This window comes from Onychostoma macrolepis, chromosome 10 (assembly GCF_012432095.1).
Source record: "Onychostoma macrolepis isolate SWU-2019 chromosome 10, ASM1243209v1, whole genome shotgun sequence".
In the NCBI taxonomy this organism is placed as follows: domain Eukaryota; kingdom Metazoa; phylum Chordata; class Actinopteri; order Cypriniformes; family Cyprinidae; genus Onychostoma; species Onychostoma macrolepis.
In genome coordinates, this window is record NC_081164.1 from 9,380,222 (window position 1) to 9,406,915 (window position 26,694).

At 38.9% G+C, this 26,694-nt stretch overlaps 3 protein-coding genes and 4 non-coding genes across 8 annotated transcripts; 1 reads left to right on the top strand and 6 right to left on the bottom strand.

Annotated features, from left to right (window-relative positions):
* Positions 1-4: 4 nt before the first annotated feature.
* bsx (brain-specific homeobox) lies at positions 5-6,268 on the top strand. Its single transcript, XM_058788366.1, has 3 exons — positions 5-3,200; positions 4,025-4,215; positions 4,345-6,268. Exons 1-3 carry the CDS (start codon positions 2,948-2,950, stop codon positions 4,582-4,584), a joined length of 684 nt encoding a protein of 227 aa, XP_058644349.1. The 5' UTR covers positions 5-2,947; the 3' UTR covers positions 4,585-6,268.
* A 259-nt stretch (positions 6,269-6,527) lies between these two features.
* On the bottom strand, positions 6,528-20,837 carry jhy (junctional cadherin complex regulator). Of its 2 annotated transcripts, none has more exons than XM_058790017.1 (9): positions 20,173-20,833; positions 17,201-17,729; positions 13,246-13,350; positions 12,056-12,410; positions 11,860-11,974; positions 11,142-11,427; positions 8,574-8,660; positions 7,882-8,016; positions 6,528-7,737 (listed from the first exon to the last, which is right to left on the bottom strand). In XM_058790017.1, the coding sequence occupies exons 1-9, from the start codon at positions 20,517-20,519 to the stop codon at positions 7,537-7,539; spliced, it is 2,160 nt and encodes a 719-aa protein (XP_058646000.1). In that variant the 5' UTR covers positions 20,520-20,833; the 3' UTR covers positions 6,528-7,536. The 2 variants fall into 2 exon arrangements, with proteins under 2 accessions (XP_058646000.1, XP_058645999.1); XM_058790016.1 differs by having other exon boundaries at positions 6,529-7,737; positions 11,860-12,410; positions 20,173-20,521; positions 20,703-20,837.
* Positions 20,838-22,288: 1,451 nt separating this feature from the next.
* Positions 22,289-26,622, bottom strand: hspa8 (heat shock protein 8). Its single transcript, XM_058790019.1, has 9 exons — positions 26,468-26,622; positions 25,492-25,701; positions 25,072-25,277; positions 24,680-24,832; positions 23,900-24,455; positions 23,499-23,701; positions 23,196-23,394; positions 22,884-23,116; positions 22,289-22,777 (listed from the first exon to the last, which is right to left on the bottom strand). The coding sequence occupies exons 2-9, from the start codon at positions 25,694-25,696 to the stop codon at positions 22,583-22,585; spliced, it is 1,950 nt and encodes a 649-aa protein (XP_058646002.1). The 5' UTR covers positions 25,697-25,701; positions 26,468-26,622; the 3' UTR covers positions 22,289-22,582.
* Positions 23,769-23,864, bottom strand: LOC131548834 (small nucleolar RNA SNORD14). The gene has a single exon (XR_009273247.1). It is a non-coding gene; the product is annotated as a small nucleolar RNA SNORD14 (small nucleolar RNA).
* LOC131548835 (small nucleolar RNA SNORD14) lies at positions 24,525-24,620 on the bottom strand. Its single transcript, XR_009273248.1, has one exon. It is a non-coding gene; the product is annotated as a small nucleolar RNA SNORD14 (small nucleolar RNA).
* On the bottom strand, positions 24,913-25,008 carry LOC131548838 (small nucleolar RNA SNORD14). Its single transcript, XR_009273250.1, has one exon. It is a non-coding gene; the product is annotated as a small nucleolar RNA SNORD14 (small nucleolar RNA).
* On the bottom strand, positions 25,351-25,446 carry LOC131548836 (small nucleolar RNA SNORD14). Its single transcript, XR_009273249.1, has one exon. It is a non-coding gene; the product is annotated as a small nucleolar RNA SNORD14 (small nucleolar RNA).
* Positions 26,623-26,694: the final 72 nt, after the last annotated feature.

Below are 26,694 nucleotides of genomic sequence, written 5' to 3' on the forward strand. Positions count from 1 at the left end.
TTAGGTCATGAAAATAAGAACAAAGTCAATTTTAAATAAAGAATCATAGATAGTATAACAGTGTGTGAACACTTAGCCTACAATCTTTATTTCTGTCTATATTATGAAAAAGTGTACAAAACAACTGGCGGAGAATCTGAACATGATGAAAAAGAGTCAAAACAATATTTTTTTTTCTCTCTTTGTTTTGCCTTCATTTTTTTCCCTGCCTTTCGTTCAGTCCTTCTTTCTATGAAGTAAAGTGGTTCTGCCATACAATTTTATACAAAAAAGAAACATTGATGCTATCAAAAATATAGAATGAATGTGGGTTTTCTTTTGTTTATTTAAGTTGTGTTTTTTAGTAGATTATTTAGAGTGAGTGAGTAAAGTATCAAAGTATATTTTTGATACTTTTTAAGGTATATAAGGACTTGGCATTACACAATAAGCTGGTCGAGCATGTAAACTGCTCTCAGTGTAAGGAGCGCGAGCTAATGCCACAAGCCTCTTTCAGAAACGCACCACTTAGGTGTGACGCAGTGGCGTGCTGTCTCCCAATTTCACTTGATTAAATGGCTATTAAAAGCTGCTTAACTGCCTCTGGGTGCGGATTCTATCTACTTCTCAAATAAAGGCGATTCCATCACCATTAGTACATTTACTTTCGCGTTTTGCCATAAAAGCAACTTGTTACCATGATTCGTAGCAGTGTGGAGCGCAGGTGCCCCATAATAAAAGGTTTCAATTACAGTGCTCCAAAATCACATTCAATCGTTGAATAAACAGACGACATGTGACAGGTAGGCCTGTTTTGTTGCATTCAGGTAAAGCTTTAGCAAATTTGCATATAATCTGCACGAAATCGTTTTCTTAATCGATTTTTATCATGTTTGCCAATAAAAAAAGGATGAATTTAGCCTATTTTAGAATCAAAATTACATAGTAATAATTGAATTAAGGTTATTTTGTTTACCCCATTATCACGTTTGAGCATAAACCCCACTGTTAGCTTTATGCTTTTTGACTGATTTTTATGGGTAGGCTATACATATACTTATAAAGTACTTTACAAATATACTACAAACTACTAAATCTGAAAGATAATTGCATGCGTTCAGGAGTGACAGAGATACTCATTAAATGACTCGAAACTCATTAAAACTGAGAAACTCTCTCATATTTTGTAATTTAGGTGGTCTTCACTTTTCGTGAAATAGGCTACACCAACGCTACTAATGAAGCCATGTCTCACATTTGCAAGGATACTGTATTTTCATGACCAAATGAATCCAGTAATTAATTTGTTCTAACTCATCTGATCAGATGGAAATCCTGCGGTCGAGGATTACTACTTCCGCTCTAACATCCAACCTAATTACCTAATAGCATTGCTGCAAGACTTCTGCCAATAATGAAACACTTTTACCATTAGCCCCCGTGATTGCAGATGTGATGACAACACGATATCAACAAATTACCGCTCCATCAGTTGAGACGGAACTGAAGCACACTTGTATCCTTGCAGATTTCAATATCTACAATTAAATCCTATTTCACGGAAGCCCTGTTGCCCTGTACCGTCATATGAAATAATAATAATAAAAAAAATATATACCAAACAGCCTCCATGTTCCCTCACCAATAAATGAAAAAAGAAAACAGTGAAACACCAAGAAATGAGAATCAGTTTAGAAAAGATCGCTTTGTTTTTCCATAAATGGTTATTTTACGTTATTTAAACATTTTCTCGTTATATAGCTATTGAAAAAATCAGGGTTAAATACGGAGCTACCCTTAGATGTTTAGATAATTTTTGGTATTATTAGTAGAAGTGAAGTCTAGTAGAAGTCTTGTTTTTTTTTTTTTTTTTTTGGTAGATTGATTACCATAGTTTTACCACAAATACCATGGTTAAACTTTGCTTACTGTAGCAAAACAATGGTTCATTTGTGGTTACCTTGGTTTAATTATATTTACCATGTTTTTTTTTTTCGTTGTATTTGTACCAAGAATAATTTTCGTAAGGGTATAGCGAACAAATGTTAAATGGCAACGGTCGTAACTGAAAGCGAAGCGGTATTATATAATTTAAAATGTATAGGTCTAACAATGGGTTAAATTCACACATAATTAATTAGGCTAGTTGTTTTGTATTGCTATCTTAAGTTGGTTATTTTAGTAACGATCCAGCAGGTAGGTGTAAATAGCCTGCATAACAGCTAAACATTTAGCCTAAATTGTTAGCATTTGTGACTGCTGAAGTTGCGGCTTATTTGTAGTAACCCATCTTAAAATGTATAATAGTTTTTTTTATTATTTTTTATTATTATTATTAATTCCAACCACAATAGGCCTAATTTGTTGTTGTGTTGGGTTATTAGCTACACGTTTTTAGGTAAGACTCCAACAAACGGAGTTAAATACAGAACCCGCGAAGACGAGTGTAAATTGTAACGCTGGTAACCGAAGCTTCAGCTGGATTGTAACAGGTGCGTGCGGTGCATTATTCTGAATCCTTTAAACGCTGTCAACCCTTTGTTCAGATTCTTGACGGGTCCACGCGCCTTTTAAGCCAGTGTACAGTGAAAGTGCAGGCTTATGTCGGAGTGACTGTTGCGGGGATAGGGCTCTTGTAGCGAGGCTTTTTCAGCACCACGGGGAGCGACCCTGCCGCTCCTCCCGCCGCCTGCATAATTAATCCATAAAGAAGTCGTACAATCCACCGCCCAGCCGTCGCGCCATTGGTTGAGTGCTAATCTACTTCCTGATTTGCTGCTGTCAGTCTCGATCCAAATAAATAGTAATGTACCTGTACTAGCGTGCACAGGTTGCCAACGAGACTACGTTCCAGCTTTTAAGGTCCTGAAGACTGGGACCAACTGAGTGATTTTGTTTGCGACACAGGCATCAAAAGCCCCTCGGATTGTCCCTGTTTCTTTTTTCTTTTCTTTTTTTAAGTTTTGAGATGAATCTGAACTACACTTCTCCGGTACCCCAGATGCCAGCTCAAAGGTCAACGTCGTTCTTCATTGAAGACATTTTACTACATAAACCTAAACCTTTGCGAGAGGTGTTTCCCTCGCCCTTTTCAAACTCTCTTGCCTCCCGGATGCCTCTTATAGAGTATGGATATCCACTCATGCCTACACCGATACTGGCTCCTCATCCGCATCATCCGCTACACAAACCTGAACACCATCCGTACTTTTTCACCTCCGGTAAGTCGCCAACCCTAAAGTCAGGCCTTTGCGTGAAGAAAATTGTGCAATTTATACGCATTTAATGGATGCTTACAAAGTGGCGTTTTTTAAATACATTTTTTTGTGGCTATGAATGGAAGATATCAAACAGGCCTACGTTATTCCAGTTAATATTTTAGAAATAATTCCATAAACTGAACATTATTATATGGTAAATTGGTACAGTGGAAATAATATGCTGCAAATATGATAGCCTATAGCCTAAATTTGCTTCGTGTGGTAGCCTAACATTAAAATCAATTGGTTTTATTCAAGTCAAAATATTATTTAATATGGTTCCATCACTTTTACTATATTGCACGACTGTATTTTTAAGGGTTAGAATTGATAAATTCTAAATTTGTAAATTATCCTTAGTAACCACTTTTTAGTGTGATCTTCATAAAGCATATCTGGGTAAAATAATAATAATAAACTATCGACTATCTGTAAATGGGCCTACTTCATGCTTTTTTTTATTATTATTATTATTAAAATCACCTGTAGATTAAAAAAGCATCTGTATTTATTTGATTTTTTTTCTAATCGATTTTATTATTCACGGAAAACAAAACAAAATAAAACAATCAGCTAGATTAAAACAAGAAATAGGCTAGGCTATATATTTTTTCTGACTTATATTCTGGGCTACATGTTTTTCGCTTTTCGTTTTGAATTCACCTGCGCTGTTAATTTTAAAACGCGACTGAAATACAAACATGGAAAGTTTTCTGAAAGGCTGGCAAGCTTAATCTAAATTCGAACAAAATGTATTAATGATTACCATGTTTCCATTGCAAAAGGAATGCAGATGCCTGCGTTATTTCAGCATCATCCCGAATTACCAGGGAAGCACTGCAGACGCAGAAAGGCCAGAACAGTGTTCTCAGACTCACAGTTATCCGGACTCGAGAAAAGGTTCGAGATCCAGAGATATCTGTCCACACCTGAGCGCGTGGAGCTGGCTACGGCGCTCAGTCTATCGGAAACACAGGTAATAACGCTAAATATTGTTGAAGAACTTAGATAACATTTTTTTAAGATCTTACATGTGTTAGCAAACCTTTTATGAAAACGAATCAGGAGTTCACTAAGGCTTATAATTCGTTTGCCTTATACGCAGGTAAAGACGTGGTTTCAAAACCGGAGGATGAAGCATAAAAAACAACTGAGGAAAACACAAGACGACCAGAAAAACCCAAATGATGTAGACAGATCGCTGGAGAACACTAGCGAGAGCGAAATGCACGAGAAAAGTACAGACGGTAAAAACGGCATGAGTCCGGACAGATACACACTGGACGACAATGAAGATGATGTCGATATTGAAGATGACATTTGCTCTCCTGAACATTTACTCTAGTATTATCACCCCATGAACAAAAATGTACATATGAATTACAGTCTTTTAGATAGGAAATTATATATAGTTTTTTTATTTTTATTTTGAGAGCATTGGTCTAATGTTATACTGTTCAAGCGCTTAAGAAAATTCTGGACAGCTGAAGGATTTTAAAATGATACGTGTGTATTCCACATTATTATTATTATTATTATTATTACAATAGTCATGGCTTTGTGTCTAACGACTCTGACCATTTTTGTAAATGTGGAATGAATGATAAGTAACGTACTGACAGTCTGTAAATGATATGTACTTGATAAATAATCATTCGAGGGATGTAACAATTAATTTTCATTCCAACTGAAGTGTAACATTTGACATTTTCAGCACTTTCGCGGGACGATGATATTGGTTGGCATGTTGTGGACTGACATATTTATGAACTCTAAAACTGTGACTTGTCATTTGTTAAAACAAATAATGTATATAAACAAATGTACATTGAGTGAATTATCTAAGACAATTCTTAAACTAGCAGCGTCTTTTTTGTGCTTTGAAAGCCTGTGAATTCATCATTTCCTCAATTCCATGAAAGCTGCGGGTTATCACCATTTCTAACATTATTAGAGAAACGAATAAATAGTCCAGATTATAACATAACAACAGTATTAATAACATTAACTCTAACAATAGCATATATAAGTAATATTAGACTAAGTATTAAATAGAAATCACATGGAAAAATCAATTGATTTGTCAATAAAAACTACTGGCATCGTAGCTACATATGCACGAATGCTTGAGAATGATTTAGCTCTGCTACTTGTCATTTCCCCCTGTTCTTCATTATTTATACAAACTGGATACATAAATATAAATAAATGGGACTAACTCAGTTTAAGGATTAGAAAATTGAGAATCAAGAATATTGGAATCAAACCCTGTTCTCAAATCAACCGCGCAGATCGGAGTCTGAATGAGCATATTTTCGAAATCGGATGGTGGGACATATTTAGCTATGTGAGAATGGCGTGAGAATATTGGTATTGTTTTTGGACAATCGATAGACACCAATTTATCCTTTATAAACTCTATTGTGTTATTGCCTATTACATTATTCCTATGCCATAGGTCTATGTTAAATTCAGTTTAATATGCCTACTGACTCACTTGGCCATTTGTTATCGTTTTAATTTTTCGCGACATACAAAAAGAATTGCCTGCATTTTATTAGTCTGTCGGTGCAGTTATTGGAGTTTAGTTAGTTTCAGAGTGTGAATTAGGCTAATCAATAACTTTTACGGATGTTTAAACGGAATTTCCGCCAGTAAGGCCTTTTTTTTTACCTTTTAGAGTTCCTAGCGATCAATTGTTTTTCAACCGATTTATTTGTTATATTTCTGATGTGTAAATCTATAATAACGTGATAAAAATAAGCCAACAGTAGGCTACTTTTTTTGAGGTAGCTACAGTCCGATACAGAGCGCGATTGCGCAGTCGTTGCTATGGTCACCAACTATCAAGCGACAATTTCTGTTTTGTTAGTGCACTCAACTTTTGTTGTTACTGAAACGTTATTTGAAAACCCTGTTGACACGTGTATATACTTGCCAAGCTTCAACCTGTTTTAACGTCCGGTGAGAGGGTTTAGTTCTTAACTGGAGGCCATAAAGTCTTAATAAAATTTAATTAAACTCGTCTAAAAGCATCTTTTGCGACGCAACAGGTGTCCTAAAAATAACGTTTTTTTTTTAATTATTATTATTGGGAAATAATTCTAAAACTTAACTTTTTGAATCATTTTTGAATGTTAACACGTGGGTAGCTCTCATTCATTTGCGGCAACAGCCCTTTTTTTTTTTTTTACTCTAACAGGGTATGTGGCACACTTCCACCCTTTGAAAAGCAATTCATGTCGTTTTCAAAACGTGATTCTGATTTAGCCGCGGAAAATAAAACACTGCAAGAGAATAGGCCGTGCGGAAGGTGATCAATTAAAAGATTAAGCGTTTTGCAACACATGGACGCATCTGCATGTTGCTCTAATAGCAGAGCCATCAGCTCATTTTCAGGGGCCTGCCGCCTCCTTCAGCACTGTCCACAGATCAAAGCCTGCCTCAGTCTCCCAATCCGTAAAAAGGGATGCTAATTCAACCTCCTTCATGTGCGGTTGAGAGAGACCCCTTCAATTAACTGATTTCAATGGCAGGAAAGAGAGAGAGTGAAAAAGATGCAAAGAGAGTCGGTCTGGAAAGGCAGCATTTCTCATTAATTCAAAAGGTCCAGCATTTATTAGCCTCGCCTCTGAGGCTTAACACTGAAAACACAGAGTATCAAAGCAGACATGATGGGTTAAATAGAGGCTATAATCTAATTAAAATATTACATAGGAGTAAATAGCTCTTTGATAACGATCTAAAGCTTCCATTAAAGAAATAGGTGCTTGAGCTTGTTTTAGGGGGAAAATTATCACTTTAAAATACAGAAAACAAGTTTGTGGGCTCTAATAAGGGAGGCTTCAAAGTGTCATCCTTATTTGACCTATTTTTTTCTCTCGCTGAAAGAAAAGGGCAGGCGAAAGTGGATATAATCAGACTAATAGCCGGGAACTGACAGAAAACGGCACGTTACACTGGGTTAACGGTGCATCCAGGTGTGCTTGAAGAGATTGGCGCTCTTGTGCACAGACCTATTGAAACAAGGGGAAAATAGCAGGATAATGCAAAGCCAAGCAACAAAACCCCACAGCATTTCATTCGAGATTTCTTTATATCGAAAAATTGTTTTCGAAACGAGTACACAGTGGATTACGTGCTACGCACCTGTTCCACTTCCAGCGCTTTGCAACTGAGCAGGATTCTAATGAGTATTACACATATGTACAGTACACACAAAGTTAAAGCAAGGAAAAATGAGGATTCTATAGAAGTGCAATTGATAAAACTCATGTATGCGTGGTGCTTTTTAGAATTAAATGGCATGAATGGTTCTGAAACGAGCCACGGCACGTTTCTCTTCCTCATGCCGTCTCAACATCTCCAGAGTGGCCAGATGGAATGGGTCCATTTCCTGCGGATATTGAGGCCGCATGCTCACGTTCTGCTCTCTGGGTCTATCCTTTGGCTTTGGAGGGGGTTTGGGCTTTGCAATAGTTTTGGCATATTCTAAAGCCTGGTCAAAATAAAATTGAAGAAAAAAATTGAAATAAAAATATGGTAACACATATACACACATAAACCACTTTGGACGAAAGACATACAATACATGATTTAGAGATTAAGTAAAACTCATGTGTTCAGAATGAGATTCTCCTACCTTCCTCCTGGGAACGGTATCCTTGTTGTCACTGCCCACTGAGTCCTTGGCCGACAGAGAGGGAATGCTACTTATCTTCTTGTTCTGTTCGCGGATCACATTTGAATACAGCTTCTGTCGTCTAATTTTCTCTGCCTGACAGCAGTGAAAGAAAGAGCAGCAAGATTACAAAAGGGAGCTTTAATTACCTAAGCCATTTCTCCTCTAAGGCCTCTCTGTTTCTTTGTACATCCCTCCATGAAGCTACTCGACAGCAGCAAACAAAGCCAAATAAAACTCATCATCCCTTTCAGAATCAGTGTTAACACCTCTCTCAGGCTGTGAGCGGAGCGAACACAGTTATTTTACGCATGTGAAATTTTTACATCAGCCGAGCTGGAAAATGTCTCTGTTTGCTTTTTGAGGGCTATGCTCATTAGATTAGTTGGTCCATTTCTATTGTGTTCAGAAACACAAGTCTTTTAAATTCATGAGGAAATGAAAAGAGGGGGTTATTGAGACACGGCCCTCACTTGACAATTGGACATAGCAATTAGGGATTAGCTAAATCAATATTCAACAAGGAGATCACCAATTATCCATTGAGTCTTTCTCCTAAATCTCCACACACACAAATTATTCTGATTAAACAACATTATTTATGAATATCGTCAGATGCTTAAGTCTTTGTACAATCTGAAGTGAGTATTTACCACAGCTTCTGGTATTGTGTTCGTTGGTCCAAGACCTCCAAGTTTCCCCTCCTGTTTCATGTTTTTGTAGTCCTTCAGTGTATAAGCCTGAGAAGACATTTTGTAATGCATATATATTTATTCATTATCCACATGGATGTTTAAATAGTGAAGATACTGTGAGAAAAACGGTCTTAATCCTAAAGTGCCCTCATGCAACAATCCGCAAACAAAAGCACTAATCAGGTCAGGCTCCTTCGGGTTCTCAGGACTCAGCCATTGGTCATGGACACTGCAGGACAGCTGTTTTCCACTCTGATCTGCTTCCCCTTGGTCTGCCACACTAGCTGTTTTACAAATTTATCCCATAATCCTATGAGACATTATGGCGGGCACATCAAGGTGAGGAGAGCAAGCTTCTCCCAGGAAAGCAATTGGTTTTATGGTGTAAGAACCGCATAATCCGGATCCAGCATCAAGTGGATGTGTTCCATGACATAATGACCCTTAAATTGTGACATGTTCATGCAGCACTAAGAATTTTACTGATCTAGAAGCATAATAGTACAGATACTACAATAATTTAAAGGAATAGTTCACCCAAAAATGAAAATTTGCTCATCCTCAGGCCATCCAGTGTGTAGATGAGTTTGTTTCTTCATTCAGAAAAATTTCACCAACGGATCCTCTGCAGTGAATGGGTGCCGTGAACCAACCAGCTGATAAAAACATCGCAATAATCCACAAGTAATCCGCAAGTCTCCGGTCCATCAGTTAACATCATGAGAAATGAATAGCTGCATGTTTGTTAGAAACAAATCCACCATTGAGGCATCTTAACTTTGAACAATAATCCATAATTCCTCCAGTGAAAAGTCCATCCCCTGTTGTCCTCTCACATCAAAATCCACAAACATATTTGTGAAGAACTGTTTTGGAGAGTTGTAAATGGTGCTTGATCTCTGCATAAAGCAATATTGTGGATAGAGAACTTGCATTGTTGCCGGAAGCAATGGTTTAAAGTTAAAAACGTCTTAATTAAGAATGTGTTTATTTTAAACACATAGAGCTTTTCACTTCACAAGACATTAATTCAAAGACCGGAGTCTTGTGGATTATTGTGGTGTTTTTATCAGCTGTTTGGACTGTCATATTGATGGCACCCATTCACTGAAGAGGATCCATTTGTGAGCAAGTGATGTAATGCTACAAATCTTTAAGATGAAGAAACAAACTAATCTATATTGTGGATGGCCTGAAGGTGAGTACATTTTCAGCAAATTTCAATTTTTTAAATTCCATCTGTGTGTGTGTGTGTGTGTGTATATATATATATATATATATATATATTTTCTTTACAGTGATAGTTCCACAGTAGAAAGTAAGTCATACATGAATGACATGAGGTTAAGTAAGTGATGCTATAATTTAAATTTTGGGGTGAACTTTCCTTCACTCCTTCAACTGAACAGACACAACTGTTGAGTAAACATAAATATCCTCTCTGTGTTAATGGCAGCGGTTATTGAGTACATCTGTTCCTGAGAGGGACTTTCCTGCAGAACTCAAGGTGCTAGAGGACAAAGAGGCCATCATTAAATGCAAATCACCATCTTACCAGCCCTGCTCCGCACAGACGGGGGTGCTGCTTAATCACCTTATCCTCTAACGCTTTTCAATGTCGTCTTTGTGACCGTGCCTTATATCATCATCTCACTGCAATTAAGAGTGTCTTCAATTACTTATACAATTAACCTGCTGCCTGAATCGGCCCACACAATAATCGTTACATCTGCAACAGGCCCCACTGAGATACTGGCATGGCTATTTAAAAATGGTTACTAAGTATAAACTGGGTGTTGTAGTTGTTATGCTATTTGTTTTGCTATATTGCTAGTTATTATAAGAATGGGTTTAAAATCAGGGGGTTTTATACTTTTTGATGTCACGGACCCCTAAATATGATTCCTTACAAGATTCTTCCTTAATAAAATTAATATTCAATTATAATTTAATTTATGCTGTGAAAAAATCTCTATATTATAAATAACATATGTGACCCTAGACCACAAAACCAGTCTTAAGTCGCAGGGGTATATTTGTAGCAATAGCCAAAAATACATTGTATGGGTCAAAATTATCCATTTTTCTTTTATGCCAAAAATCATTAGGATATTTTGCAAAGATCATGTTCCATGAAGATATTTTGAAAATGTCTTACTGCAAATGTATCAAAACTTAATTTTTGATTAGTAATATGCATTGCTAAGAACTTCATTTGGACAACTTTAAAGGCAATTTTCTCAATATTTAGATTTTTTTGCACCCTCAGATTCCAGATTTTCAAATAGTTGTATCTCAGCCAAATATTGTCCAATCCTAACAAACCATACATCAATGGAAAGCTTATTTATTCAATCTCAATTTTAAAAAATGTACACTTAAGACTGGTTTTGTCGTCCAAAGTCACATATTATATTTAAAATTTATTTTAAAGACTGAAAACTTGTTTGCAGCCCAGTAGTAGCAGGCTGTAAAGTAAAAGTCACATACTAGATAAGAATCTTAACTCAACGCACATATACACACCTTATAATTTGATTGTGCCTTTAGCTGTCTCTGTTTTTCCATCTGTGAAAGGTAACCTTCTGAGCTGCTTCTGTGAACTGGATTCAGATGCTGCTCTGATCTATCAGAGTACAGTTCAGTGTCGCTGCTGTTAACTTGGGCTATAGGGGGCAGCACTGTGTAAGGACCAGAGATTTGTGTTGGGGGCGCACAGGGTCCCACGCTCTCCTCATCACTGGGCAAAAGCTCAGATGGATAGTGACTGGCCTCCACTTGAGGAGACGTGGGCAATTTTAACATTGGTATCCTATGGAAACATGGAGCATAACATGAATGTCAAGACCCAGGAAACATGTAAAATATGTTAAATATGCTTTAAGCATGTAAAAAACATGCTAAAAGTTATTTTTTTTAAAGAATTTATGGTAATTTTTAATACGGCTTTTTTATTATGTCATCATGACAATTGTATTACACAATACTACACAAAAATATTAATATGAATTTTAATGAAAAACCTCTTGAACATTCTCATTACAGAAGTGGTGTATTCAGGTCATTAAATGTATGACTTGCATGTTTTAGAAAAAATTTACATGTAGGGCAAAATATGAGCATCAATGACCCACAATAAGCTGATTGAAAAACGACACACCACAGCCTTAAAACAATATAGCAGTGTGCAAACATAATATAAATGTATACTAAATATTTCCATAAAGTATGTTTCTGGACTTGCCTGAGTCTACTGTGATTCTTGAATGATGCCTTCTCAAATGTATTGGGAGTAGGTTTCCCAGCATGCCTCTGAGGAACACTTTTGTCCACAGCTTGTACCACTCCAGACTTGGGGGCTGGTGAAGATACAACAGCTTTTGGAGCCAATCCCATCTGTCCTACTGAATTAGGAGGCACATATGGGTAAAATGGATAACCTTGTTGTAAAAAGGGCCTATCCCATTGCAACGCTTGAGAAACAAGAGTAAAAATGGTCTCTTTCTGGGAAAGATTCAGTGGCTGTGTGTGATTGGCAGGTGTGTGGAGGTTTATGTTAAGGTTGACGGTCGGTGGAGCATGAGTGTGAGATGGAAGTCCAGAATGGTGTTGTGGTGGGTCATGGGTGTAAACTTCCTCAGAGTCCTGCAGTGGGGGATCATCGCTGATGACGTGTCTCTCTGTAAGGGGTTTAAGGTGTGCTTTGGGTTTGGATTCAGGAACTTGAGGCTTGAGCTGATCTGGGTGGTTGCTGGTTCGTTCCCTTCTCTTCGGTTCCTTTTTTTCCTTATGGCTCTGCAGGAAGTAGGAGATAAAAAAGGAAAATCTGACCAAAACATTTAAGATGTATTCTGTGTTAAGATGACATGAAGCTAATTTCTAGATGCTGTTTTACAAAGTCTGAAAGCACAAAAGGATCATATTAGCATTAACAAACAATTTCCCCAAGTATGACGAGGGCTCTTTGGGCAAAATCGATTTTCATAAAATAATGCCCCTTAAAAATTTAATTTCAAATTCAAGTCATGACAAAGATTTTGGAAATAGTGCCCCAAGCTCTCTAATTGGCTAAAAGAATACATCCCATTGAGCAGAGATAGGTCCTTGTATAACTGTGGCTTCATGGATAGTTTCATGACTGAGAAGAAAGAAAGACAGGAGCATTTATACAATGTTTCTTTGTGGTGAGCCTGGCATTCACGTGGGACCGACGGACATTATTCTTGTGAGGTCTGAGGCTGTGCCTCAGCATGTAATGCTTCTGATTTAGCCAACACCAGCTTGCACCATTCTTAATGGGAAAATATTTACACTCCTCTGCTTGCTGGCATTAAGGTGACCGTTCAAGTGCTCAAAATAATGATGCTTCTCCATTCCCCCTCTTTCCTCGGCACAGGCTCCTTTTCAAGACATTTCAGAGGCTCCATTGTGCCTGAACAACTCTATCAGAAATTGCGTCCATCACAGCAGAAATGAAATCCCGGGTGACAGTGTGCCCACTGTGCAGACATTTTCATCTTGAGAGGAAGCCCTTGCAGACTGTTATGCATTAGGGCAATGGATTGTGCCAAGCAGCCCCACCTACGTCTACACAGATAGAGATGGATGGAATCAATAAAGTGAGCTCTACCTTCAGTTTTAGTGTTTTTTGGAGCCACATCAGCTCGGGATCCTGGACATTGTCTTGACTCTCCGGACTATGAGTGTTGATAGTCTCGTAGGAGGTTTGCCTGGGCTGTGAGAAGAAAGAAGGGAGAGGGGAGTGAAAGGGTTGACTGCTTGATAAGCCTCCTTTTAACAATACACCTGTTGCCACGTCAATGAAATGTTATTATTTCACCTCACATTTATATTCAACTATTGACCACAAACAACAGGGGCAAACTGTGCACCGTGAGAGCGAAACAAAGACATCCATGAATATGAGAAGAAATGTCTGGGCGATAAATTACACACTGCGTTTGGCGTAAATGTATGCTGACAGCTGCAATATATCGTCCACCTACAGACAGTCAGGTTTGACTATAAAATAATTTGTCCCTGAGCGTCTGGCAAGCATACCAATTCAATTGACTTCTTCTGATCAACTTTTTATTCTTAATTACTATCCACTGCTCCTCTGAGCTGACCTACATGTGTCTAGAAGAGTGTTTTATTGATTCTCTTTAAAATGAATCTCTCGAAGCAGTTCGGAGATAAGTGTCTAGATACGGCCACATTACATCAGTGCACTCTCTCAATTTTTCTTAATGTACCCGTTCAGAGGCGGAATATCTACAGCTAATGCTGTAATGAAAATCATTTAGTAAACTTCCAGTCACTTTGGCTGCTGAGGACAATTCTTGCCAATCGATGGTATTGACAGCTTGCGGCGTCCCTGAATGCATGCGGCTAATTCTGAAAGCGTGAATAGAGGAAGGTCAAAGAGACACATGCAGCAGTGAGTGGATTGAGTTGTAACATATCCATCAATAAACAGGTAGCCATGCTGGTCTATCTATTTAGCGAAAGGCCATGTGCGCAAGGAACTGATTTGTGCACAGCCTTCAACGTTACTGGGCCAGAGACACTGAGTGGACAGTTATTTATCTGTATCTGTATATTTGAGAAAACCAACGGTCTTCAGCTGTGGTTCCAAAAAGATGGATAGATGAATAACGTAGATGGACTAATAGATAGCTAGATAGATAGATAGAAAGAATAGTTCTTCAGACACTGTCTTAACATCGAGTCTATAAGTTTATGCAACTGGCCCCTGGTTCTGATAGGGTTGACACTTCATATTTATTTTATAAAGCAATTGGTACTTCAATTTCACACAGTCCAGAATTGAAAATTGTAAATTTAGAAACCGCGCAGATGTTCATAGTCATTATAAATTAAAATATCTTTTAGAGCAAAACCATATTGTAATACGTTGTTTGCTATGCTGTGCAGTTAATAGGAGGCTGCGCATCCAAGCTCATTTTCCTGTATCGGGCAAGTATCATTTCAAGTAGAGATATTGAGCTCTGCTGTAACAGGTGTGTGAGTAGCAGACATCACAGACCTGCCCTTCATGTCCTCTTAGCCGCAGCAGGCCACAACCTCTGCCCCATCCACGACCACTGCCTTTTGTCTGCCATTTTAATAATCTCAATCAAATTGAGGAAATGATCAAACAAAATTGCATTTTGAGCTTCATAAGCTGCGTAATATCTATTCTGTTAAATTGGGGCCCGTAATTGCCTCTTGGGCCGAGACGTGGCACAACAAAGTCAGGCGATTGGAGCTTGCCATTTTCCTCAAGACTGGGAAACACAGCTTTTGCGATGAAGACTTCAAAGGGCCGCAATTCTTGAATTGCATTTGGTTGCTATTGTGACCGCCCAGGCAATCTTGATTAGGTGTTTACACTGAGGTAGGGTATACAGTGGCAGAGAGCCGCGGAGCCTTGGTCTAGAGCTATTAAGAGATTGTACATTATGTTCCTGGCTTTGAAGTGAGGGTCTGGGGGATGACGAGGGATTGGGGCTGAGTGCAATGGCAGAAGATTGCACTGCTACTTCTGTCTTTATCAAAGGGGTCTCTGCTGGAGCTCATCATCACTCCCACACACGCTGGTTGGAAGTTGGTGCATTATGAGATTGTGTACATTTAATAACACAGCTAATTATTGGGAGTTAGGGGTTTGTGAAAGAGTAAATAGTGGCTTTTTAAAAGCCCAACACGCGCGCCTCGATAATGATGCCGAAAACTGATGGGAGCTGAGGGGCTTTTTATTCCCTTTGAAGGTAACGGGGCCATATAATAACAAATAAAAGGGCAAAAGTGTAGGCCGTGAATCAAATTTACCAACAGATGCTTAGCTACATAACAAACGTAAGGTATGAGGGTTTTGTGCTCTCTCTCACAGTAGGCAAATGACAAAAAAGCAAAACTTTAACCAAGTGGCAGAAGTATTTCGATTGCTCTTTATGTGTTATGTTACACTGCAAAAGCCTTGTTGAATGATAGTTTGCCACATGTAACTGATTTCCTGAAGGAATTTAGATCTTCCAAATATATCATTCTATTCAAACATAATTTTAAAAATCAACATCAATGTGTTGTGCATTAAAAAATATTTTTTGTGCCCAGGTTGGTTTACTGATCATATTTAAATATGTTCCACTCATCCTTACCTGGGATAAAAATGGATCTGATGGATATTTTTCATAAACAACAACAAAAAAGGCCTAACTATTTGTTTACTCTCTTGGAATAATACATGGAATAAACCTGTTCATAGATTATCTGTCAATCCCCTTCAATGGCTTTTAAAAAAATCTATACAGGTTTAAGAGAATTTCTTAATCTTTAAAAAAATTATCTTGACTGATATTCACTCTCCTCCAGACTGAAATCCTGGAGTGGGCACTCCATTGGTTTCTTTTTCAAGAGATGAGAAAATAACCCAAAATAAAATATGTTTCAAGGAGCCACCTCTTAAAGACTTACAATGCTGCATTATAAATGGAACTTGACAGCGCACCATATTTCTCGGAAAGACAATGTTCTGAAATCATACCAGGGCACTGCTGGCGCATTCAGGGCACTGTCTAAAGCAGGGAGCGCTTTGCTCCGTTTACCGAGTCACAATGCTAACGGCTCTTCACTATGCTAATGCAGCTGATGTGAGACATTAAGGTGGGACTGGGCTCAGATGGGCCGGGTAAGGTCTTAAATGTAGCAGATACACATGGGCCACAGTGTGCAGACAAGCCAACCCTGCCAATTATACCATGGACCAGGTGCACTGATAACTAAGAGCCTATTGGTAACCATGCCCCTCTGATGTTCTTAACAGCCACTGTTGTGCAGATCAACTCATAATAGGCACTACATAGGCAGACATGGTTCATTCTCTTCTCTCTGTTCCATCTGAAGACTCTGTGTGTCTGCCAAATTAATTTCCGTGACACAGGCAGTGTAGTCTCCTTCAAACCAGAGCAATGAAAACACCAAGGTCACTTATTCAGATTAAAAAAGAGCAAAGATAAAGGTCAGGTCATGCTAGACATGATATGGCCTGTCTTGTGCCTAAAAAGAAAAATGTGAACCTGCACACAACTGAATACATAAAAAAAAAAAACAATGTATGTAGACTAAATACATAGATTACATAAGAAATACTAAATTTCATATTAAATCACAATTGGACTTATTAAAAAATATATAAATATAAAAATGAACAAAATGAGATTTATAGCATAGGCCTACTAATGACAGCAAAAGCTGTTAGTCACTATGAGATCATATGAGAAGTTATGAGATTGGGAAATTGGAAATAATTATACAAATGGAGTCATCTTGAAAATAAAAATGAAAATGTCTATGGAATAACACTAGCCTTAGGCCTAAACTACCCTGATATCTGACATTGAGGAAACTGACTGTATGCTGTGTTAGTTCACCCCCTAGTGGTCAACCATGGGACTTCAATTCGGTCACCAATGCGTCCAACCAATTAGTTTAATGTGTTAAGGTTTTAGGTAAACTGAGGCCTAACAGAAAAACAGAAGACAGTTTAGGAATAAGGAGGGAACGTTCTTAAAAATACTTACCCGCTTTGTTTCCTCTGTTTTATCTTTCTGCTGGTGAACTTTTAGGTAAGACCCCTGCTTATGCGTGTTGATACCAAGAGTTGCCTTGTTACGTTCCACAATGTCTTCTCCATCTCTCACTGGCCTTGGATTAGAAAGATGTTGTGAGCTTCTCTTCCAGGGAGGTACTGATTTGACATTCAGATGATCTCCATTATCCCGTGGTGTGCCTTCAGAGGACATGCAAGAACTTTTGGATTCGGGGGGATCGAGAATGTCTTCCTGTTGTGGGTGCAGGTGGAAAGGAGATGAAGGTGGCGGGGATAAAACATTGTCCATCTGAACTGTGGGTGGATTACTGACAACGACATATTCTTGCCTGCTACCTAGAGGCACATTCTCCAATGGTTCAAGACTATCTTCAGACTCCTCAAACGAGTCGAGAGAAAGTCTCGCATTTAGCTGGTTGAGAAAATGAGCCCCTTCCAGATTCTTCCTCCAGTTTGGGTCGTAGCGCAAGTCAGCGTATTCATCTTCAGGAGGAGCTTGCCTGAAATTTTTCAAAAAGAGTTAAGAAGAAATAAGTCATAAACACTTTGGACGAGCTTTCAATTGAAGAGCAGGCTAGCTACGTCTCATTTAGTGCTTTCGGCATTGTCAGTAAGGCAGTCTGAATGCCTCAAACAGCCATCAAAACACAAGAGAAAAAAATCGGCTACACTTCTCAGCCGAAGCGAAATGGTAATAGCGTGTTGTAGTCGCTCCCCCCCACCGCCTTCCCTTACCCCTAATGACTATGAGTCTGAAGACCACAATTTGGGGATAGTTTTGCAAATGGCTAATTCAAACATATGAAATAGGTTCAAACTACAACCTAATGTGCTCCTAGCATCATTGGATGAAAAGATCTCATTAAAATAATTAGAAGAGTGCCTCTTTGTTGTGTGCCTCTGAATAGTACAAGATGCTCTTCACATCCCATGATGCCAAATACGAGGCTGTCTGGATGCATGGCACTTCAGCCAATGAGGGCAAAAGGGCAAGGAATGGCTCTGTAATGATTCCACAGACATGGTCTTGAGAATGCGCCATGGGTTTGCAGCTGTGACGGGGTCTTTAACATGCAAAGTCTCTCTTGTGCTAATATAAATGTGTCAGAATTAAATCCAGTAATAGGCAACACGGACAATTGTTTTCAGCTCATTTCATTCTGAATGCGAGACTTGAGTCTCTTTAAAGACAATGTGTGCGGTAAAGAGGATGTAAACTAAATGGGTAGTTATTAGCTACAATGATATTATGCCAAATATTGCTGCACACCATTCATTCGCAGGGTTTCATTCTTGAGCAGGAAAATATGATGAGAGAGCTGCTTCGTTTCGACAATAAAGTCTTTGTCAATGTTCGCCATAACCATTATGAACAAACTATGCATGGGGTTAAGTACCCCTTCAGCGCATCAGCTATCAGCCTGCAAAAAATTAAAACAAACGCCTCCCGTTTTTATCCCGAGGCAGATTTTGAGTGGAGGACACAACGGTTAGGCTGGAGATGAAGAAGTGGAGACAGATGCGGTGATCCACACTTCAGATTCCAGCAATCTGTGTTTCAGCAGCGCAGAGAGCTTGCCCATTCATTGGTAACAAAGCAAATGCTTTTTAACAGACTGCTGAATGAGACCTTATTGTGGTAACGTCCTGCAAACTAAAATCTAATTTCCCCTAAATGAGGGTACTTGCTTGGAAAGTACAAAAATGAGTGGGTATTTCGGCTCAATTAAAATGCAAGCGCAAACATCATTTTCAAAGACTGTCATTATCTATTAGATGTGATTAAAAGCTGTCAGTCATCTAGGTTGTTTGCAGAGCAGCTAAACACAGAAAGCTCATAGTCATTTTGTTTGTGATGTATTTAATTTAGTGTTTTCAGGTATTGCCATTGTTTATTCAGTCTGTTTCAGGAACAGAAGCAAAACCTGAAATACAAAACAGAGGGACATTCAATAGGAATAGGAAAACATTCAATGAATGCTTGCCTGTATTGCCTTTTTAGTCAAGTTTAATACATTCTACTTAAATTTCACATGTGAAAAAATATAAATGATGTACTTAAATTAAATGACAAATAGTTATGTAGCAGATGGCAGACACACCATAAATGGGACAGTTATGATCCTGGTATGTTTATTGCTTGGCTTATTCTTCTGTACTTCGACCTCTGGGTAACACCTAGATACACCTGTTTACTTTAAGGCATCTGGTAGTAAATATTAGATATGCAACTTGAGCTAAAGGAAACTTCATTATGATCATAGACTGAATCGACCATACAGATGTTATTAGCTTGCACTCTGAACTGTTTCTGCTTGTTAACTGAAAAAAAGAAAGAACTTAACACATTGTTTAATTTTGTCATAACCACCACACCTGAGCTTTTGGAACTGGATGTGCTTGACAGATAGTTCATTATAAACAGACTTGGGATGTATGACACCTCTACAAAAGACTTTAGGAGTCATAAGGATGTTGTATATTAAATATTTGACAAAGAACCACCTGCATTGTGTAGCTGACAAATTACATGGATATTTAACATTTAATGGGTAAGGGTCATCATTCCTTTTCATCATTTTGTAATCACTAAGAGATAGTTCAGCAAAAATTACTGTCATCATTTACTCAAAACTGGTATGACATTTTTTTTTTTTTTTTAAGTAGTTGTTTTGAAGAATGTAAAAAGCAGTTTTGGTTACTATATGGACAAAACAAAGTACTAAGACATTACTAAAAATATCAGCATTTTTGTTCCACAAAATAAAAATTAAAGTCATACAGGTTTTGGGACGACATGGGGGTGAGTAATGACAGAATTTTAATTTTTGGGTGAGGTATCTTTTAAAAAGTGGCAAATATTCACTGTTGCCTTGCAATTATTATGAAGACATAAGACCGTCTGTATACATATCGTAGGGAAATAGCCAACTGTTGTCTTACCTCAGTGGCTCATGTGGTCCTTTGACCTGTCTTGGTTTCAGATCCAGACTATCATAAACATCAAGATGCTCTGGTTCTTCACTGTCAGTCTTGGCATCATGTTGTTTGGGGTTCTCAGCAGAGAGGAGGTCAATGCGCATCTGGAGCTCTCGCTGGTACTCCTTCTCTTGCACCAAACTCTCAGTATCTGACTCTAAGGAGTCCCACGTTAGCGGTAAAGCGGGCACATTATTCCTTGGACTATCGTTAGAGTCATTGTTGATGTTGAATTTAACTCTCGTCTGTTCCAGCGCATCAGGCCCGTTGAGCTCGTGATGGCGTCGTTGCTCTGAGGCGATCGTTTTCATGGCTAATATCACAGAATCAGCATTAAGGAGTGGTGAAAACACATTTAAGTTTAATTTAGCTATGCGTTTACTTTAAATGTTTAATAGTTCACTCGGTTGTTGACTGATTTTCCAAATTTGCTGTGTGTAACGTAGAAAAGGCACCTTAAACGCCAAAATAATTATGAAATATTAAAACTTTACCTCATATAGAAATCCATTGATGTATTCCAGATTTAATGTTAATTATTTTCATTTATTTTTTACCTGCTAACTACATCGAAAGATTAGACGTTCATTGTAAGGGAACGTTTCGTTTGCTAAACTGTTGCCGTGGAAACATAGACGCCGTGGCTGTTCACGCCTGCGCAGAACTATTCCTTGCCCCTCTGTGACAGACACACACAGAAGCTTAGAGCAGGAGACTCTTGGGTTGCAGCCACTATGTAGTTCTCATAATTATGTTGATGTTCAGTAAAATCATAATTGTACGTAAATCATGTGCAATTTTAACCATCCATGGTTAGGTTTACATTAAAAACGCAGGGGATGATTACATTTGACACTTATTTTATACGACCTCAGTCATTAAAGACAACATGGCTGATGCAAAACAGTCATTCTTGAGAAGTGGGACAAAACAGAAAAAACAACAATTCCACAAAAAAATATAAAATATCATAATGAAATATTATCAAAATATTCCTCTGACTGTGGTGACGAAAACCTAAATTTGTAGTCTTTTTAATACATTGAATCAATCGATTGCTGTTTTAAAACAAACACAACAAACAGTGAGTATGTTATTGTTCATAAAGCTTTTATTCAAGAGTCACATTTAAGTATTTTTGGAACACAAAATCTAACGGTGGTGAAATCTGACGGTGTTGACAAATTTGGCATTTCTTTCACAAAACAAATGGAGTTCATGTAGTAGCCATTTTGTGTTTTTCTGTTGATGCTAGTGGAACCTGCTTCAGGAGAATAAAATGATCTAAATATTTCAAATAATTGGAAGACGATGTTGACATATGGTTGTGACACCGGAAATATTAACAATAGGATTTAAAATATTCTAAAACTGACCAGAGCCTGTCTGACAGTGATTTACTCTGCAGAGGAGGATTGTGACAAAGGGGTCCTTTAGAGTGACAGCTGCCCCTGATATTCCCTGATTTTATTACATTTTAGTGAATGTCTGACGGTGTTACATGTTTGAAACATGCATGGGTCACTGAAAAACAACCTTGCTTTGATACAAGTGTTGCTTTTCATAAAACAAGGTCTCTTCCATCATTAAAAAAATATTTAACCATTTTATAGCATATGAATGACTGAACCCTTCTCTTTGGACACGCTGTTTTAGATGTAGTGAGAAGACAATTAGTGTCAGATTTCACATAATAAAATTAAAGGGGATAATAGTGTTCGAGACATTAATCCCCATATCATTTACAAATGAATTTTTTTTTTTTTAAACCTAACAGCAGTTGCAATTGTTGGACATTTTGTCCTGTCTCAAGAATGACTGATGCACTGGATAGAGGAAATAAAAGCATTTATGCATTTCCTGTACCCTTATGATTTTAATGCTAAGATTTCACTAAGAGTTTAAGGCCATTTTATCAAAGACCTTTTAAATATTAAATACAGCACAAAGTGACAATTATCTTTGATATTTATAGGTTAAGGAAAACAGTGTTTTTACTCATTGTTAGCAGCCCAGGTAAATGAGAATTACAAACAGGCAACAGAGGAGTTTAAATACAAAATACCAGACAGAGGCAGCGTTGGGAATAAGTAACCTTTTATTCATTTACTTTAAAGCATTGAGGCAGTTGGAAAAGGCTTATGAAACTCACGTTTCACAAGCCGATAAATAGGTTGTGCAATCTAGGTAGAAAATCTGTTCCCTGTGATCTGGAAATGTGATCCCTTAATCCCCCTTTTTTAAATTGCAACAATCTCTCTGCAAGTTGAAGTCATCCAAAACTTAAGATAGTAAGAACAATTTTAGAGGAGTCCAACTACAGAGGGCAACAGTAAACATTGCTATGGAGGTAGCGCAGTGGCTTTGGAATGGCTTAGTCGACCTCCTCGATGGTTGGGCCGGAGGATCCACCTCCTGGAGCAGAGCCAGCTCCTGGGAAGCCGCCGGGCATACCTTCAGGCATTCCACCTGGCATGCCGCCAGCACTCTGGTACAGCTTGGTGATGATGGGGTTGCATACCTTCTCCAGCTCCTTCTGCTGGTGCTCAAACTCTTCCTTCTCAGCAGTCTGGATTAAACAGATGTTTAGGTCATTTTGAGTTTGCCAGTGCAAGCTTATAAAAGTAATCCAAAAGCCACTTAAGTTTTCCAAATGTCTCTAATAACAAACTTACCTGGTTCTTGTCAAGCCAACTGATGACTTCATTGCACTTGTCAAGGATCTTCTGCTTGTCCTCGTCACTGATCTTGCCCTTTAGTTTCTCATCCTCAACAGTGGACTTCATGTTGAAGGCATAGGATTCCAGACCGTTCTTGGCAGACACCTTGTCGCGCTGCACATCATCCTCAACCTTGTACTTCTCTGCCTCCTGCACCATGCGCTCAATGTCCTCCTTGCTGAGACGACCTGAAATGGACTTCCAGTTAACCTCTGAAGTGACTGCCAAAGTCATTAAATATTTAGGTAAAGAGGAGAGAAGACTTACCCTTATCGTTGGTGATGGTGATTTTGTTCTCCTTGCCAGTGCTCTTATCAACAGCTGAAACATTCATGATGCCATTAGCATCAATGTCAAAGGTGACCTCAATCTGGGGAACACCACGAGGTGCAGGAGGGATTCCAGTAAGTTCAAACTTGCCCAGCAAGTTGTTATCCTTGGTCATTGCACGCTCACCCTCATAGACCTGAGAAGGGGTAATTAAAACAAGATCACATTTTTAAAGGTGATCCAAGGAGACCGTGGGTGGGAGAAAAGACTAAACTCCTATCAGAAGCTCTTGGAACCCACCTGAATAAGCACACCTGGCTGGTTGTCAGAATAGGTGGTGAAAGTCTGAGTCTGTTTGGTTGGGATAGTGGTATTACGCTTGATGAGGACAGTCATGACTCCACCAGCTGTCTCAATTCCAAGTGACAGAGGAGTGACATCTAGCAGCAGCAAGTCCTGAACGTTCTCAGACTTGTCACCAGAGAGGATGGCGGCCTGAACAGCTGAAACAGAAGAATGAAAAATAAGAACCTTGGGCAATCCGAGATGGCCAGATAGCAATGACAATGGTCGCTCAGACATCCAAGGAAGGTTCTTGGGCCATCTTTGGTCTTTCAACCTCTGGTGGAAACTACGAATGGCAAGGAATCAACTTCATCATAGCGAACAACAAACCACAGGAATAAGACTCAGTCACCCACCTGCTCCGTAGGCCACAGCCTCATCGGGGTTGATGCTCTTATTAAGCTCCTTGCCGTTGAAGTAGTCTTGGAGCAGCTTCTGGATTTTGGGAATGCGAGTGGAGCCACCAACCAGTACAATGTCGTGGATCTGAGCCTTGTCCATCTTGGCATCACGAAGTGACTTCTCGACTGGGTCCAAGGTGCCACGGAAGAGGTCAGCGTTGAGCTCCTCAAAACGGGCCCTGGTGATGGAGGTATAGAAATCGATACCCTCATAGAGGGAGTCGATCTCAATACTGGCCTGGGTGCTGGAAGATAAGGTACGCTTGGCCCTCTCACAAGCGGTGCGGAGACGGCGAACAGCTCTCTTGTTGTCGCTGATGTCCTTCTTGTGCTTCCGCTTGAACTCTGTGATAAAGTGGTTCACCATGCGGTTGTCAAAGTCTTCTCCACCCAAGTGAGTGTCTCCAGCAGTAGATTTTACCTCGAAGATGCCATCCTCAATGGTGAGGATAGACACATCGAAAGTGCCACCACCAAGATCAAAGATGAGGACATTCCTCTCAGCACCAACCTGAAAAGCAGAAATGAGCAGAAATAAGTATTTGCATGTACATTTATGAATTGTGTGACACTCAAAATTTCGCTCAGACATCCAAGGAAGGTGTTTGGGCCATCTTTGGTTTTTCAACCTCTGGTGGAAACTACGAATGGCAAGGAATCAACTTCATCATAGCGAAACTAAAGCTTAAGATAAGATTAAAAAAAACACACTACTGACATGCTAGTTTTTCTAACCTTTTTGTCCAGACCATAAGCAATAGCAGCAGCAGTTGGTTCATTGATGATACGCAGAACATTCAAGCCAGAAATGGTTCCAGCATCCTTGGTGGCCTGTCGCTGAGAATCGTTGAAGTAGGCAGGCACTGTGACGACAGCGTTGGAAACAGTCTGCAAAGAGAGTGCAAATTAGATCTCAACTGCCACTTGGAACTAAATGCAACAATACAATTAAACTACAGCAGTGCATGTCGCTCAGACATCCAAGGAAGGTGCTTGGGCCATCTTTGGTTTTTCAACCTCTGGTGGAAACTACGAATGGCAAGGAATCAACTTCATCATAGCGAAGCACATCAAGTCAGAGGGGATTTCAATAGAGCCACCCCACAAACAGCTGAATGATCACTCACCTTTCCCAGGTAGGCCTCAGCGATTTCCTTCATCTTGGTGAGAACCATGGAGGAAATCTCTTCAGGGTAGAAAGACTTGGTCTCACCCTTGTATTCAACCTGGACTTTGGGACGGGAATTGTCATTGATGACATTAAAAGGCCAGTGCTTCATGTCAGACTGAACAACGCCATCATCAAACCTGCGGCCAATCAGACGCTTGGCATCTATTGGAGGAGAGAGGGGAAAAAAAAGGTTATAGAGGTTTGAAGAAAAAAACAAAACAATCATGTCAAGATTTCGCTCAGACATCCAAGGAAGGTACTTGGGCCATCTTTGGTTTTTCAACCTCTGGTGGAAACTACGAATGGCAAGGAATCAACTTCATCATAGCGAATCATTTTTGAAAATTTAAGTTAATTGCATTAAATAATCACTTACCAAAGACTGTGTTGGTGGGGTTCATGGCAACCTGGTTTTTTGCAGCATCTCCAATCAATCTCTCAGTATCTGTGAAAGCTACATAGCTTGGAGTGGTCCTGTTTCCTTGGTCATTAGCGATGATTTCAACTTTTCCATGTTGGAAAACACCTACACAGGAGTAGGTGGTCCCGAGATCGATACCAACAGCTGGTCCCTTGGACATTGTCTCTAAAGAAAAAGAAAAAAAAGTTACAAAAAAATTAATTTATTGAACCCTGTACACTGGCAAACAAGAGGAAGGAGATCAGGATCGCGTTCATTAACTAGCTAACATTCGGTTGTGAAACCACAGAACGCCAAGCCCCAACCAACAGCAAGCACATGCGGAAATGCGTCAGACCACGTGGTTCGAGCTTCTAGAAGGGTCTAATATGATCAAATACGGAATTCAAAAATCACATTGATCAAAACCGGTCTTAAATTCAACTTTAATAAACCTTTCCTGTTATTTTGCGAAATGTGTCTGTGTACAGTTTCAAAAAGTGAAAAGCAGTATTACGTGACCAAGAAAAACTGACCAACGTCGGGTGAGGCGCGTGATGAGATTACACGAGGTGCCGGTTGCGGTTTAAATTTAACGTATTGTTCTCACGCATTTTTGAATGTAGTAACGTTAACTATAATACGAAACTTAATCTTTCAGGGTTTTTTTCCAACAAAAGCGAAAGTGAAAACTAACAAAAATCAACCCATGTAAGTGAATCAACTTTTTATGTTATTCAACAATAAATATCTAGAACGGAATCATTAATGTTTCAGCACGCCCGGAAAATATTCCATATACTCATAAAAAGAAAAAAAAGAAAATAAGAAATAAATTCAGCTCTTTGAATTTAATAAAGCAGTGATATACTACATGCAAGCAGAAAAGCAGATATTTAATATGAGATTGTAAAGCCAACATAACCAAAAAAAGATAGAACAAAGACCTTACCAAGCTGGAAATAACCGAGGTGAGTGAAGATGCCGGTTGGAGAGCTGGAATGGCGACAAACTGCCTCGCCTTGCTTAGAAGAGAGAACGGTCGAATGTTCTGGAACACTATATATTGCCGGTAGCCGAGCCAATGAGATTTCAGATGACTCAACTTCAACTCGTAAGAACCAATGTAAAACCGGAATATTTCATTTAGCCACGCCCATTGTGGGAAGAAGCAAGGAT

Excerpts from the sequence above, each read along its gene's own strand:
- bsx (XM_058788366.1), top strand. The coding sequence starts at position 2,948 with ATGAATCTGAACTACACTTCTCCGGTACCCCAGATGCCAGCTCAAAGG. Across the intron at positions 3,201-4,024 it reads TCCGTACTTTTTCACCTCCG|GAATGCAGATGCCTGCGTTA; the intron begins GTAAGTCGCCAA and ends CCATTGCAAAAG. Across the intron at positions 4,216-4,344 it reads TCAGTCTATCGGAAACACAG|GTAAAGACGTGGTTTCAAAA; the intron begins GTAATAACGCTA and ends CCTTATACGCAG.
- jhy (XM_058790016.1), bottom strand. The coding sequence starts at position 20,519 with ATGAAAACGATCGCCTCAGAGCAACGACGCCATCACGAGCTCAACGGG. Across the intron at positions 11,428-11,859 it reads AAGAATCACAGTAGACTCAG|GATACCAATGTTAAAATTGC; the intron begins GCAAGTCCAGAA and ends ATGTTTCCATAG. Across the intron at positions 7,738-7,881 it reads ATACCGTTCCCAGGAGGAAG|GCTTTAGAATATGCCAAAAC; the intron begins GTAGGAGAATCT and ends TATTTTGACCAG.
- hspa8 (XM_058790019.1), bottom strand. The coding sequence starts at position 25,696 with ATGTCCAAGGGACCAGCTGTTGGTATCGATCTCGGGACCACCTACTCC. Across the intron at positions 24,456-24,679 it reads CTTATGGTCTGGACAAAAAG|GTTGGTGCTGAGAGGAATGT; the intron begins GTTAGAAAAACT and ends TCTGCTTTTCAG. Across the intron at positions 22,778-22,883 it reads GTTGGCTTGACAAGAACCAG|ACTGCTGAGAAGGAAGAGTT; the intron begins GTAAGTTTGTTA and ends TGTTTAATCCAG.